Raw genomic sequence first — 16,319 nt, forward strand, 5'->3', positions numbered from 1 at the left:
ATGCCACTTTTAGTTGGCTCCCTGTTCTGCCAGACTTAGCTACAACATAGCACAGAAATTTGGGAACTTACTCAATGTATTTCAAGGATACTTTCTGTGGCTGAGCACAAGCATAGATCCTCTCCTGTATGTGCAGAGCAGCCAGACGTAATGCCACACTGCATTTCATTTCCACAGCAAATCTTTCCTGAAGCACATCGCTGCAGCTCTGGAACAAATATGGCTGAGTTAGCATGATGATGTGAGATCAAGAAGTGAGATTAAGGCCTCTGATATAACTATTGTAAGTCATAAAGGGAGCCACTCAGCTAATTTCAATCTCATTCTGTTAAAAAAGACAAGAATGTAAATTGATTTAAGAATTTAAGACAAATTGAATCCGAATGCTCTGTTCCTAAGTGCTCTGCATTTCACATTCATGTAAATGAACTGGCCTGAAGTATGTTTTGGTTTAAAGCAGAAATGAGAACTGGATGAGAAGAGATCCAAAAGCACGGACTGCCTCGATTTTACCTGCAAGTAGAGATATTCAAAGGCAATTGGGTCTTCCTGCAGGAGGTCTAAGGGATCCTTTGGGACAAAGCAAACTCTGAAGAGGCACCGGTAGTCCTGAGATTCTCTTTTTTGGACCACCTGCAACAGACAAACAGCATCATGCCAAAGGACTGCAGTAGTTCTTCACTTCATAAATGCATAGTAAGCCTCTGCCTTGTATGAACTCAGAAATAATTTAAAGATACTGTCAAGTGGGATGACTGCAGATTAGCCATTTGTCCTCAGCAAATACAAGGAGACATTGCTAATGTTTGTAATTTTATCTTAGATTCTTGTCCTGGTTTTTGCTTCTCCCTGTGGTAGCTTGGAAGTTCTTTGAAAGCAAAGCTTCGTTAAATATCCATTGATCTCATCTATTTGCAGTATAACCAGGACAGATGCTGCAAGGCCATATGATAATGACAGAGAAAGGTCAAAGCTTCCCTGCTTTTATGTTCAGTCTAAGATAACAGCAGCCCTAAATAGACACTCGGATCTTCATCATAATATCAATACAATGTCCCCTGGGTTACACATTAGCATATTTTAGTCTGGGAAAATTCCATGCAGACTTACCATCTGAAATGAAGCAGAAATTCTCACGCACACATGCTCAGTGGTTGGACAGCGTTAGCTACTGAACCTCTCTGCATCACAGTGTAACACTGACCAACAAAGTCAACAGCATGGACATAAGACTCCCAGGTAGGCACATTCTCACAAATTAGATTAGTTGAGAATTAGTAGCAGCGCAATAGAATTACTAAGAGAACTAACCTCATGTTTGCAGAGGTTACGCTTTTGATTTAGAATTTAATCAAAGTGGCACCTGGCTGGGTTAACTCTCTGACCACCTAGGAAACAGTAAACAGCTGGCTACACAGCTATTTTAAGATTTTCTGGAACAGTCCTCTGTAGACTGGCCTATCTGGCAGGTGGCACAAAACATGCTCATCCCTTTAATTGCTCTACGCAGTCCAAACAGCCCGTGGGTATCGTTCTGTGAGCACTCTGAATGGAGTGAGACACTTCTGAAAGTGTCATTTCTCCAGGAGCTCTACTTAATGCTGTAGTAACACATGCAACAGGGAGAGGACAGCACCTCTGGAGATGGGGCCAAGCTCACACCCTCTTGTGATACCTGCAGAGCCAAGTTTTCTCTGCACTTCACTGGCCAAAATTAATTTGTGCTGGTGATCCCTCTTCCCCCTCACAGCATGACTGCAGGGGCATGCAAGGGGCTCTTCTCACCTGCTCGATGAACTCTTCCTCGTGCAGCAGGTGGATCTTTGTCACGTTGTACTGCTCCTCCAGAGCAAGGGCAAAGTGCGCAATGCTCCGGATTGAGAGCTTCTCCTTCAAGGTGAGAACAATGTCCTGGGAAGGGAAAGTCCATAGCTAGTCAAACAGAATTTAGACAGAGCTGCTGAACACTGCTAGTATATCGCATGAATGTGGATGATTCTAGCCTGCTGCTGGCAGCCATGTGGAAAAGCTCTGAAAGGGCAGTGGCCAGACAAAATTCTCTGCAGCCAAGAACATGCTTGGTGCTACAACACAGTGAAATTTTTAGCACTGTTTCACAGGAAACCAGTGCCTTTATGTATTGCCTTTCCCTCTTCACTAACGGTTTCTGAGCACGTTGACCTAAACAAACCACAGAGGTCTCAAAGCTAGTGAAAGCCTGCAAGTTCATCAGAAATGGAGATACAGGAGATGGCAACTTCTCTGGGACACCAAGCACAAGCTGGGCAGTTGGCTGCTATGCTATCCCAGCCAGATGTCTAAGCAACACAAGAACATGCCAGCCAGGCAGTCAGCAGGATGGTGTTCAGAGCCAGCCATGCTGAAAGTTTCAGCCTTACAGTTTTTAGTTTGGTGGTGTTGAGCACTTTCTGTCACCCTTGATTCAAGTGTTTGCTGTTGACTGTTCCAGCTTTCTAGAACTCTATGACACTTTTTGAAGAAACTGCAAAGAACTGGTGGCCCAACAATAAACAAGAATTTGAGAGCATAACTGTACAAATCTTACCTAATTTGATTGAAATTGGTGTTCCTGTTATATGGAGAATTCTGTTGGAATACTAAGTCTCATGAAAATAACTGGGTTTGTTTTTGGCAAACAGAAAACATTATAAAAGGCTTGACTGAATTGAAAGAGAAGTCCCTTTCTTCAGTCAAGACTGTTAAGGTAAGCACAACTATTTGACTCACCTCAGTTTTAAGCAAAGATCTCTTAAACAGCAGAGGAACTTTTGAAAGCACCTAACCTGGGAAGCATTTTACCCATTTGTGTGTTTCTGTTAGGATGCTAGTGAGGGTTGCATTCAATTCCAGTACAGAAAAATTTGTTCCAGATCAGAGGTGAGCAAATTGAACCTAACATGAAGAGCTAATCCATCTTTTGGAAATTAATCCCTTGCAGGTGGTCATTCAGATCTCTCTTTACAACTCATCTCCCCTTTCCTTACTGTCTCCCTGCTTTATTTCATTATTTTCTTTTTCTCTGCCATGGAAGTCACAAGACTTGCATAGACTTACTTGCATAGGTAACCACAACAGTTATGTGAAGTTTGGATGAACTAGACAATAAATTTCTCCTTTCTGAGAAAAGTTTTCAGTGCATTATAAATAAAATCTCCTTGCTTTTCCCCTTAATATTCTTTCAGCCTGATAACTCCAGAAAGCCTGTCTATGGTGTATTTTTTCTACAGTAACTGCACTGCTGCAGGACATCATATATCCTTTAAAAAAAATATGGCCTTCAATCACTATGCACAGGCAAATATTATTAACTCCAACATAAACTCCAATCAACTCTGAAGATCAGGCTAGAAAATCTTAAGGTTTGTAAGTCTATGTCTAAGCATGGAAATTCTGGAAAGTGCTTGTTAGTGGCTCTGGAAAGCAGCACCTTGTATTTTGAAGAGAATGGCAGTAACCTGTCTATTATGCCTCCAAGCACAAGTGATTTTAGGTAGATGGTACTGCTTTTCCCCCTCAAGAGGTTAATCAGGTTTTATGTCTCCACAGGGAAACATAAACATTTCACCAGTGCAAAAATGAGGCTGCACAGACAGGAACTTTAAGGAACAACCATCACAATTGCACTTGCTGAATTTACATGATATCCACATGATAGCCAAACCTGGACTCCACTGTTCAGATTCTAGGTCTTGTTCTCCCTCTCATGGATGCACATTGTCACTGCTATATTAAACAACTTCCTCTATATTCTGTCACGTGGTTTCCAAAGAAATCAATGTTAGAGTGGACAGCTGCTGACTTGCCAGTTCCCACCAACCTATATACTCCTGCCCAACTTCAATCACACTTCACGAAGTGTAATGGTCTCATAGCCAAGTTCTTGCAAGTTTTGCGAAAATTGGCTGCTGAGAAGAAAAGAGTGGTCAATTAAAGCAACACTTCCTCTGCACAGAGAACATGGAAAATCCAGTACGCTCAGCATCAGCTGGCAATCCAGTTTCACTAGTTGGCCAATAAAACCAAGAGGTTGCAAATTCCACTGGATGTACCTTTACTACTGGGTTGAATTCAGATGGTGGGAATAAAGGCAGACAACCAAGCATTGTTACCTTGACAGTAGTGCTTGTCTCAAACCTGAAAGCCTTCGTCTGTCCATTTTCCAAATATACTTTGAGAACGTTGGGCATACAAAGAAGAGAATTCCCCTGCAGAACAAAATCAACAGTACTAATCCTTGGATGTTAAGCCTCGAGGCACTAGTCTGCTCTGCATGACACAGCACATGCTAGTATAAACGAAAATCTTTATCTGCTTTTGCAAACCTCTTATGTGGAACCAAGCTTTATTCCTTGATGATGCTTATGGCATGGAACAAAGGAAAGAGCATAACAAAATGCCTTTACCATAAAATTCCAGCCAGTGCAACAGATACACATAGCCTATACATGCTTGCAGGTCACTTCCCACATGATATAGGAAGATTTGGCAGATACTGAAAGCTGAGGGCCATCTTCTCTGGACTCTTCATCAGCAACTGTAGTGATAGGACAAGGGCTAATGGTTTCAGACTTAAACAGGGGGAGTTCAGGCTAGATATAAGGAAGTTATTTACTGTGAGGCTGGTGAGGCACTGAACAGGATGCCCAAGGAATGTGAATGTTCCATCCCTGGCAGTGTTAAGGCCAGGTTGGACAGGGCCTTGGGTGACATGGTCTAGTGTGAGATGTCCCTGCCCATGGCAGGTAGATTGGAACTAGATGCTCTTAAGATCCTTTTCAACCCGGACTATTATGCAACTCCATTACCAGAAAAGCAGTGATGTCTGCCAGAAAAGACATCTTCCTGGGCACCAGGCAGCACTAAACACCTTGCTGACACTTTCCCAATAGCAGAAGAAATGACTTCAAGTTCAGAGCTACCTAAACACTCCATGAATGGATCTTGCACACCACAAGAAAGCTGTAGGATTCAGCTAAACATGCAAGTTACTTTATTGAGCATTCCCTCAGGATTTGTGTCTCTGGGGCTTCCCAAACAGGAGATGATACCACCAGAGTTTCTTGAGATGGATCTCAAATGCATTAGAAAAGGCACTGACTTCCATAACAAAAGCACCTCCACTGGGTGCTCTGAAATTTTGGGAACTTGGCTTCTGTCCTTCTAGGGCTGTTGAGAGCTGCAACCTTTAGCTTTCCACCTTACTTCTTTAGAACAACTCATCTGCATATTCCTTCTTGTTTTCAGTGTTATTGTTTTCCAGTGCTGAGAAAGTTACTCCTCCACCCTTGGACTTCCCTTTCAGGACGTCCTTCTTATGTTCTTGGACAAGCATGTTCCTCCAATCTTTATCTAGTTGCCATTACAGTGTCGAGGCTGAGAACACATTCCCAAGATGATCTCTCCTATGTTCATTTTCTGTGCAACACCTTGTAAATCTCACAACCTTGGCCTATCTTGACAGAGAGCGCATATACCCTGGAAGTATTACCAGAACAAACATAAGCCACATCTGAATCTTGCTCCTCCCCTCCGTGTTTCATGGGATTCAAGCTGCTTACAGTCATCACTGAGGAAAAAAGAGTGAACACTGCCACTGTTCCTGAGACCAAGCTGTAACTGCATGCTGAGTAGCACAAACACATCACATCTTTAACAGGCTTTGGGTCCTCCATCAATTTAAGAAAAGTGATGCTGGTTTACACTAACTGCACATTTTCTCTGGTTGACCCACAGTCACAAGTTATCATATGAATGAGGCCTTCTACAGTCAGCACATACAAGAATTTAAAATCTATATAGAAATTCATAGACAAATTAAGTATCACCACTCCCTTTGCCAGATCCAATCAGATGGCCAGAGCACCCACATGGGATTTCTCTCTATTTTTGAGGTTCTAATAGTCTACTATGAATTAGTTCTGAAAGCTTCTGCTATGTCTTAAGCAGATGTACCCCTCCTGTTTTGTCTGGTGCAAGGTTGATTTACTCCATGTTACAGCTAGGCCCACAGCTTCTAATAACACACTGACTGATGCTGCCTGAGGATCCTGAGGGACCTGTGTCTTGCATATCATTCCATTATACAGAAATACATAATCAGTTTGCAATAGAAAATGAAGGCTGTGTAGCATTGAGGCTTATTAACAATTTATGTTCCCAAACTGGGGTTTCAGATTTCAACTGCAGAACACAGCCTCTGGGCTCCTTGCAGTTGCCACAGAGATCATTTAGCAATGCTCCATTAAGATGACAAGAGTAGTGAGTAGTCTATTTACTGAAACAGGAAGCTTTGCAGCTTTTCGGGGCCATAATACCCACTTTGGCTGTCTTAATACATCAGTCCACTGAAAGGAGAACAGTTCTGAACACTCAAGCAGAGTAGCTGCTGTCTATGATGAACAGTGTTCTTCCAGAAATAGTCATAAATATATAACACATTTATTTACTCTTCCTTCATGCTAATATTATAGTGTATCCAACTGTTGAAAAGGGAAGCTAACACCATAGAATCATAGAATAGTTAGAGGTGGAAAGGACCTTAAGATCAAACACCCTGACATGGGCAGAGACGGCACACACTAAACCACATCACCCAAGACTTCTTCCAGCCTGGCCTTGAACACTACCAGGGATGGAGCATTCACAACTTCCCTGGGCAACCCATTCCAGTGCCTCACCACCCTCACAGTAAAATACTTCTTCCTGATACCTAACCTAAACTTCCTCTGTTTAAGTTTGAATCCATTACCCCTTGACCTACCACTTTAGTTCCTAATAGAGAGTTCCTCTCCAGCTTCCTTGTAGATCCCCTTCACATACTGGAAGGCTGCTATGAGGTCTCCACACAGCGTTCTATACTCCGGCTGAACAGCCCCAACTTTCTCAGCCTGTCTTCATACGAGAGCTGCTCCAGTCCCCTGATTAGTCTCATGGCCCTCCTCTGGACTTGTTCCAACAGTTCCATGTCCTTTTTATGTTGAGGACACCAGAACTGCACACAATACTCCAAGTGAGGTCTCACGAGAGCAGAATAAAGGGGCAGGATCACCTCCCTCGCCCTGCTGGTCACGTTCCTTTTGATGCAGCCCAGGATACGGTTGGGTTTCTGGGCTGTGAGCACACACTGAAGGCAGCTCATGTTCATTTTCTCATTGACCAACATCCCCAAGTCCTTCTCCTCAGGCAGTTCTGAATCTCTTTTTTCTTCCCAACCTGTAGCTGTCCCTGGGATTGCCCTGACCCAGGTGTAGGACCTTGCACTTCACATTGTTGAACTTCACGAGGTTGGCATAGGCCCATGTCTCAAGCACGTCAAGGTCCCTCCAGTGTATCAACTGAACCACAAAACGTAGTGTTGTTGGCAAACTTGCTGATGGCACACTCAATCCCACTGTCCATGTCACCAACAAAGATGTTGAACAAGATCAGTGCCAACACCAACCCCTGAGAGACCCAACTCATTACTGGTCTCCAGCTGGACACTGAGCAGTTAACCACAACACTTTGTGTGCGGCCATTCAGCCAATTCTTTATCTACCAAGTGGTCCATCCAACAGATTTATGTCTTTCCAGTTTAGAGACAAGGATATCATGTGAGACAGATTCAAACATTTTGCACAAGTCCAGGTAGATGACATCAATGGCTTTGCCCCTTTCCATCAGTTCTGTAGCCCTGTCATAGAAGGCCACCAAACTGGTCAGGCAGGATTTCCCCTTAGTGAAGCCATACTGGCTGTCACCAAGCACCTTGTTGTTTTTCATGTGCCTCAGCATGCCTTGCAGGAGAATCTGCTCCAAGATTTTGCCAGGCACAGAGGTGAGACTGACTGGTCTGTAATTCCCTGGGTCATCCATTTTCCCCTTCTTGAAAATGGGGGTTATATTTCCCTTTTTCCAGTCGTTGGGAACTTCACCTGACTGCCATGATTTTCAAATATGATGGACAGTGGCTGAGCAACTTCATCTGCCAGCTCCTTCAGGACCTGCGGATGGATTTCATCAGGTCCCATGGATTTGTGCACATTCAGGTTCTCAAGTTGATCTTGAACCTGACCCTCTCCTACAGCGGGCCTAATGTCTCCATTCTCACAGTCCCTGTGTCTGCCTTCATAGACTTGGGCGGCATGATCAGAGCACTTGCCAGTGAAGACTGAGGCAAAGAAGTCATTGAGAACCTCAGCCGTCTCCAAATCCATGGTAGGCAGTTCTCCCATTAGCTTCCAGAGAGGGCCCACATTATTCCTAATCTGTCTTTTGTTTGCAATCTACCTATAGAAGCCTTTCCTGTTACCTTTCACATCCCTTGCCAGACTCAGTTTTAACTGGGCCTTAGCTTTCCTGACCCTGTCCCTGCTTTCCTGTATGACATCCCTGTATTTTTCCCAGGCCATCTGTCCTTGCTTCTACTTTCTGTAAGATTCTATTTTCCCTCTAAGTTTTCTCAGCAGCTCCTTATCCATCCACAGAGGCCTCCTGGCCCTCTTGCCGCATATCCTTTTAGCTGGGACACAACACTCCTGACCTTGGAGCCGGTGGGACCCCAACACACAAATGAATTTCTCTAACCTTTATTTCTCATTAAATGAATGACAAACTACATATTGATTGTCTCCCTCCTCTGCACTTGCTACAACCCCGGTGCCCAGTCTCTGTCTGAAACAGCTCCATGGAAGCTCTCAGGCAGATACTAATGTGAAGCTCCACCTACAGATTGCTGTGTACACGTCTGGTGTCCTCAACATAACAAGGACATGGAGCTATTGCAGCAAGTCCAGAGGAGGGCCACGAGAATGATCAGGGAACTGGAGCACCTCCCGTATGAAGACAGGCTGAGAAAGTTGAGGCTGTTCAGATGGAGAATGTGGAGACCCCATAGCAGCCTTCCAGTATCTGAAGGGGGCCTACAAGGATGCTGGAGAGGGACTCTTCATTAGGTATTTTCCATTAGTCTAAGTAAGCAAACAAAACATGAGCCCCTCTACAGATTCTAGTGCTTCCTCCCTGATCGCAGATGGGCCTAGGAAACAAGTTGGCACCAGACGGCTGGATGTATATCCAGGTGCAGATACTCTGTAGGTCTTGGCCACACTAAGCCAGCCTGGTATCGGTCCCCAGATGGGACCTATTTCTTCCCAGCATGCACTGTTCATGGCATCCAGCTGTAGCAATACCCTACTGACCTGTGTGTGTCCATTCACCAGCACTTCCTCTGCAAACCGTACTTTCACAGGGTTTGTTTTCAGCCTTGCCCTCTTCTCTGCAGTAAGAAATGATGACTTGGGCCCGCCCTGACAAAAAATAAGAGCACTTGGTTGGCAACTCAGTCTGTTGTGGTTAGGTACAAGATGCATAGGCCCACAGCACACGCAGGGGTGCGAGCACAGCCCACACTGAAGCTGCTCACACCACACTGCCGCACACTTACAGGAACAGGTGATGTTGGGACTCTCTCAGCCTCCAGGCTTGCTACAGGCAAAACCTATCTGGGCTACAAGACTTACCTGGGTGGTTGCTGCCTTATGAGCCCAGACCCAGTTGTTCACCAAGTGGACACATGCAACACATCCTGTTGCACTCCTGATTTCACTGCATGTTAACCAGCTACTGTGTTTACACATCTCCCCAGCTCCTGCAAGGAAGCCAGAATCCTGCAGAACAACTGTTTATCTACCAACAGCTGGCTTGCAGTAAGGCTACACAGCACCATAAATGAACACATGCAGAGTGCCTTGCAGTGACAGACAAAATCCCCTATCAGTGTATCACAAGAACACAGCCATGTATGCAGCATACCCCAGCTCAGCTGGGGTTTCTAGACCATACTCTCATGTTGCAAATGTTTAAGAAAACTGCCCAAGACTAAAAAGCCAACTTGACTCCATTACACTATTGTCACATAACCATATCACATAACCAGGCTTTCACCATGACAGGGGTCTACCAACCTCACAATACACCACGTGACTCTAGGAACCACTGACTTCTTGTTCGCAAATGTCCAGATCTTTTAAAACATGTCATTCCCTAAGAAGAACAGAAGCAGTATCCCTCAATCCCTGCACTCCTGTCAGAAGCGCGGGTACCTCCTAACCTGACACAGCACCATCTTGCCCTGAGGCCATTTGGGAAGGACAGAGGACGGGAGACAGGCAGGATTCTCTGTGCTTGGCCAGCAAGCCCTTCCAGAGTCTGCTGGGCTGTATGGAGCATCATGCCCCACAACTGCCCTGAGGAGTGCCAAGGCCTCCCATATCTCTTCTAGTATGGCCAGTGCAGCCCCAGCAGAGGGTCTGGTATCCATTGATGAGAGGCGTTACCTCTAAGCTCTAAGCACAGCTGCCTTCAGAGTGGGGCAAGAGACAACCCCAAAACAAAGATCAGCCTTGACCATACTTAGAGGTGTCCTTAAATGACCTGCAAAGGGAAAAACAAAAAGGGGTTTCTGCCCCATTTGCTTCTCAACAATGCATGAAGGGTGTTCCAAATCCTATGAAGGGTTTTCAAAACCCTTTTCTCTCTGAAACCCTTCTGGCAGGCATTTAAGCCTCATAAAACTCATTCATTTTTCCCTTGGTCTCCAGAGCCAGATCAAGCCTGGCAAGACTGACAGTCAATGTACTATGCAAGGGAGATTAGATTAACAAAAGAGGGAAGCCACTGTTAAGTGGGTTTGCTTAAAGTTTTTGTGGTTACTTTGGCTTTGTGCAAACCTGTTGAATGGGAAACTTTGGGCAGGAAAAATTCATTGAAGAGATTTTTTTTTTTAATGTATCTTTACTGAACGGGCAAGAAACTTCGTGACATTAAGCCTGAGAACTTCAGTAACTCTTCTGAAAGAATTCTCATTCTTGTTTCTAGGAATAAATTAAAAAAACCCAAAACCCCCAAACAAACAAAAACCACTCCCAGAATGCTTTCCAGGGTGTGGAGGGCAACCCCCCCTCAGGCCACTTGCCATCACAAGAAAGCAAAAAGCACACAAACCCAATTTTGACCTTGCCTTGCAGCTCAGTGTTTACACATACACATTGAAATCCACATGGATGAACACATCATATTGGCAGTACATGCCTTCTGGGGAATTTAATGCTACAGAAATGGGCAGTCAGCACCAAAGTTTTATAACAAAGCTTTGTAATAAAGTATGAGCCAATCCCAGTTCCCAGCCCTTAACCACATGGAGCCTGGAGAAAAAGAAAATAGTTTTTCCAGCAGTCAAAAGGAGAATCTCAAGAGCTTCCAAGGAGCACCTAGGACAGATGCTGGGCCTGCAGCCTTGGCACCTATCTTTCATGTTAGGATGGTCCCCGTGTCTCAGGTAGCTCCATCACATGGGGAGCACACCAGGCTGTTCTTAGCAGGCTGGTCACAGCTTGCTGAAGAAACCTGCCTGTGCTCCAGTCACTGTGACCTCCTGTCCCCTATGGAGCCTTGTCAGGCTCTCACAGCTCCTGATGGAGCCTCCAGCTCCAATGAGTATGGGCTTAAACAGTTCAGCAAGCCTCTGCATGTGGTGGGCTCTGAAAGCCACCATGGTTCTTCACCCAGGTGAGCTATGAGGAGTTACAACTGATTCTCCCCAAAACCTCTTCAAAGGGCATGCATAAAAGGGGAGAGCCTGTGCAGCTCTCTTCCAGCTTTGGTCAGGCCTTTGTACCCTGTGTGCCAGCCCAGCCGCCACATCTTCCCTGTGGGCCACACGGCAGCAGTGCTGCTGGGAGTGCTGAGGCCTGAAGAAAGGCCACTTACCGACGTGCAGCGCAGGACCGTTAGCAGGAGCTCATCACCGGCTGCCCTGTAACAGAGACATGTAGTCAGCCAGGGCCAGCAGCTGCCTCTGCCTTCCCCCCAGTCTCATGGCAGATAGTTCCAGTGAGGCCTCCAGCCCCTCCATCCCCACTGTGAGGGAAGGCTCTCAGCAGAGTCCAACCAAGACAGATAAAAGTGAGGGAACCCACTCTCTTGGGCTGCTGTGCCCTTCAGCTGCAGGGCAGACTTGTTCCTGTGGGACTGGCCCACACTGAGCCAGCCCCACATCACTGTGCACCCTTGTAACCCCTAGTGAGAACTCATCCCTACACCTCTCCATTCAGCCCTCTCTGCAGGCCATGAGGAACCACACCTGATGATGTCAGCCGCTCGTTCAACAGAGAGGTCATCCACCACGGTGGAGTTTATCAGGAGGACCTGGTCACCTGGCTGCAGCTTCCCTTCGGCAGTGCTCCCTGTGAGTGAGTGGTACACGGTTACTCATGACAGAACCATACCAGCAGACCTCCTCCCATCAGGGATGCTCACTGTGAGCTCCTTATCCTGCCTGGAACACACTTGCCTCAGCAACTGCCTCTGGATGGCAAAATAAAAAGGGGCCATAGGATGCTGGATCCTGATGGGAGCCAGTATACCCCTGACCATGTCCATGCCACCTCTCCTGGGCTGTTCTCTGGCTCCATGAGCTGCCCCTGCACCACAGAAAATCACTCTCATGCATTGCCTTTTTCCTTGTTGCAGCCCAACACACATCCCTGCCCAGGGTGCAGCAGGATAGCTCACAGGCTCTTGGATAACCACAGGAGGACTGGGAGGTAGAAGCAGTGCCTTGACCTGCCTGCAGGCATTGGGCACACAGAGGCCTCTGGAGCACACCATGGTGCTCCTCTCTGCGGGATCTGCACCCTGGCCTGACCGTGCTGGTTACATCCCAGTGGCTGACCACATACAGTGCATGGGCCAGGGCCTGGCACTCCTGGCATGCCACTATCGAGACCAAGGATTCACCATCTATGCCACCATCCAGACTGATGCAGCAGTCCTTGAGAGATGTGGGTTTGATTTCCAGCATGGTTATCCCCCTGTGCAACCTGGGAGAGGAGGTCTTCATAACCTCGCTGGTTGATGGGAGAACCCACAACAAGGGGAAAAGATGGTTTCTGAGTTTTGCTTTCCAGGAGAGTGGCAGCTGAAAATGCCAGAGGTTTAAGGAGCAGGTGGACCTCTGGTCTGAGATGAATGATTGAGCATGCAACCCGCAGCACCTTCCACCTGCGCCTCAGGGAGATCCCAGGGCCAGATAGCATATATGAAAGGCAAAACACGCTCACCTAGAATTAAACAAATGGCTCTTAGCCATGGACTCCCACAGCAAAGGACAGGACTTAAATGGACAGGTTTCTTCATGCCTCAGTTTTAACAAAATGTTGATTCTTTCTGATTAGGAAAAAAGTGTGACAGAAAACCTCCTTCCCCATTTCTTAGACCCCAATACCCTCAGCTAATTTATCCATGTTTCCCATAGGAAGAGGCAAAAAGAGAAAATTTCACTCAAAATCACTGTGAAAGGACAGAGACCACACTGTAGTGCCTTTATAATAAACATCCCACAAGCACAAGCTTGGACAGGCCATTCCCTCAGGCAGATGGTGGATGCCACAGCCCAACTGGGCAGCTAGAGGCAGAGCCTAAGCCAGCCCTCCTGCCACCCTCCCAGCACCTACCTGCCCAGCTTGAGCATAGTCTTTCTCTGGATGTCACACTCATACCAACAGATAAAAAAGCACACATTTTTGTGCATTCATTAAAAAAGAAAAAGGTATATAAAAAAAAACCAGATTCACAGGTTTTTATTCAAAACCCCCAAGCCAACTTAAAAGCCGAGTTATACCTTTTATAACTGGAAGAGTTGATCTGCCCAACTTAAGCAGAATTTCACCTGGACTGCCTGTAACTAGCAGTGATCTCTGTGTTACACGGATATAAGTTCCTAGGGAATAAAAACTCCTAAGATTAGATTAAACTCTTCCTTTGTATTTCAGGTAAAACACAAGAAAGAACTTTGCTTTAAAACAGATCTTCACGTCCCTGATGATCAGCTGTGTCTGAGTGCAGGCTAAAAATTGGCAGTGAAGTTGCCATTAGTTTAGATTTTTCCACGCCATCCGAATGCAGTAGATGTTCAAGCACTCTCCACACCATAGGCACACAGGCTTTTGCCCTTAAAATTCAGGGATTACATGCGAACCAGAAGTACCTGAAAAACTCAAATACTGGCCAGAGTTCATCACTAAGGCCAACTGGGACAATTCAGGCTTCTCATACTTATGATTGTAGGGACAAGGAAATGGTGCTTACCTGGAGTAACAGAGGCAATTGTAAGAGGAAGGTTTGGACAAATCTCAAAGCCATAATGATGGAGGACCAAATCTTTATATACTGTGACAGTAATTTTGACACGGCTGGCAGGCTGACTACTGCCATCATTACTGCTGTTTGTCACAGACACGCTGCCCCTGTGAGACACAAAACTGGTCATTAGGATACAATCTGACGATACTTTATAGAAGGGTCATAGATCCACATGCATTTTCAGTGGACTGCGTCAGTACACAGAGAGGCCAGCACTTCTCTGGGTACCCACAGGTGGCCCCGCAATGTGCAGGCCAGAAATGATCCTCTAGGCTCCACAGAAAGCTTAAGGTAAAAAACCAGTGGCACTAGCTGGTTGTAACCACAACTATTCTAGCCACCCCAACCCAGTGGTCACAGAGGGAGAAATCTAGGTGTGCCCCGCAGTAAGCCCTGACCTCCAAAGATCACAGCAACACCTTTAACCAGCAAGGCAGTGCCAAAATTTACAGGTCTCTGCTTCTGTCAGGATCTGTTCTACCTTAATTTTGATTCACAGACTTCAGGAAAGTAAGGGAGCTGTGGGCCAGGATCCCTTGTAAGTGTAACTCAGTCTTGAGCTAAAAACATGGGCCCATGGCAAGACACAAAGAGAAGTACAGTCCTTCCTTCAAGAAAAGCACATTTTACATTAAGCAATGTTGTATTTCTGCAGAATTTTGTGGCTTGCAAAACAAGAATGCCTTAAAGCAGGAACATCTGTCCCTGGAAGCCAAGAGGGATGCTTAAATCCACCTTCTTTTTTTTCCTTCCTGACCCTAGGGACTACTGTATGCATATTTCCCACAAACAGCTTAAACAACGAGTAAGATCTGAAACCTGTTCCTGCTGAGAACAAGCTTGCACTGTCTTTGATCAAAGGTGATCCACATATGTTTCTTTCACAGAAAACATGCTTACCTTGATGCACCATCCAGAGCGCGGTGAAGCCATTTTGCTACCATTTGCTCTATTCTACATGCTTTGCTTGTCTGGATTAAGTTAGTCTCCAAATCTTCCATTTACCTGAAAGTGACAGAAATCACAGGAAAACAGAATGACAAAAGATTGAGGAAATCTTCTAGGCACTTTTCAGAATTACCAACACAAAATCACTTTTTTTTTTTTTTTTTTTTTTTTTTTAAACAATGAAGAGATCCACTGGCACCTTGGGAAGACCATGTTCTTTAACAGAAGACGTTAACATCTGTAACACTATGATTCCTCCTGCCCAACCAGTCTTTCATGCCCGGTGCTTTTGTTAGTCCATGTTGATGGTCATAGTGGCAGACAATGAACCAGTAACCTCTGCAGTCCTTTTTCATGGTTTCTGGATCAAGTTATATGTTTTCTCAACAAGATAAAGCTGCTATACCTAGTCATAGCAAAGCCTTTCTCTATTTTAGTCTGGGATCTCTGAAGGATAAGCTTTGATCAATGTACAGGCAAGTGTTACCAACATAGACATCTTTCTTCCATTAACCATCATTTCAGGGACAAGTACACAGCCTTTATCTGTATCAAACACTTCAGGGCACAACAATGAGGTTTACAGCCAAATCTTGTCTGCCTTGGGGAGGCAGAGCGTTGGTGTATTTCCTCACTATGAGAGATTAGCTCTTGGATTGATAGAGTCACAGGAATTCTACAGACAGTAGTAATGAAGCAAGAAACTGAGTGGCCAGCACAAGCTGCTGAACACTGTTGTTTGCACTAGAAGAAGAAGTCTCTAAACTAAGGTCATCAACTCAAATTTGTTTATGACAAATATGGTCCAGTGTACTGATGTTTACTCATCCTGGTACTCTGCAAATATATGTGGTTCCAGGAATTATAAAAGTAATATCAATATCAAAATAATTGCTCACCCAACCTGCTCCTTGTGTGTACCTCCTGCTGTTAACAGAGTGGTTTTAGTCCTAGTGAACTGAAGAACTGCAGAACTAAAAAGGTTTGGCTCAGATCTGATTAATTCATGGCAATTTAAATTGCACCTAACAACATCCCTTCTTTTGAAGATGTAAAGGCAAGGGCAGCTTCCAGACCCCAAACTGAACTCACCAGTCCACTTTTCCTCTATCAAACCAGACAGAGGAAATTTGCCACTTTAACACTGTGCCTTCTAAAATACAGAAAGC

General features: G+C 45.3%; 1 protein-coding gene across 2 annotated transcripts in view; it reads right to left on the reverse strand.

The window, feature by feature from the left end:
* FRMPD1 (FERM and PDZ domain containing 1) overlaps window positions 1–15,203 on the reverse strand; it is a 28,003-nt gene extending 12,800 nt beyond the window's left edge. For both annotated transcript variants that reach the window (XM_061362622.1, XM_061362621.1), the window contains exons 1-9: window positions 15,103–15,203; window positions 14,149–14,306; window positions 12,143–12,245; window positions 11,770–11,815; window positions 9,201–9,308; window positions 4,131–4,226; window positions 1,786–1,911; window positions 514–633; window positions 72–208 (exon numbers count right to left, since the gene is read on the reverse strand). In XM_061362622.1, coding sequence (XP_061218606.1) covers window positions 72–208; window positions 514–633; window positions 1,786–1,911; window positions 4,131–4,226; window positions 9,201–9,308; window positions 11,770–11,815; window positions 12,143–12,245; window positions 14,149–14,306; window positions 15,103–15,203 — 995 coding nt within the window. The remainder of the gene's footprint in view (window positions 1–71; window positions 209–513; window positions 634–1,785; window positions 1,912–4,130; window positions 4,227–9,200; window positions 9,309–11,769; window positions 11,816–12,142; window positions 12,246–14,148; window positions 14,307–15,102) is intronic.
* Between the last annotated feature and the right edge of the window lie 1,116 nt (window positions 15,204–16,319).

The sequence above is a fragment of the Neopsephotus bourkii genome, unplaced genomic scaffold, assembly GCF_033783945.1.
Source record: "Neopsephotus bourkii isolate Nb327-2 ecotype Australia unplaced genomic scaffold, CSIRO-AGI_Nbou_v1 NB_1131, whole genome shotgun sequence".
NCBI lineage: Eukaryota > Metazoa > Chordata > Aves > Psittaciformes > Psittacidae > Neopsephotus > Neopsephotus bourkii.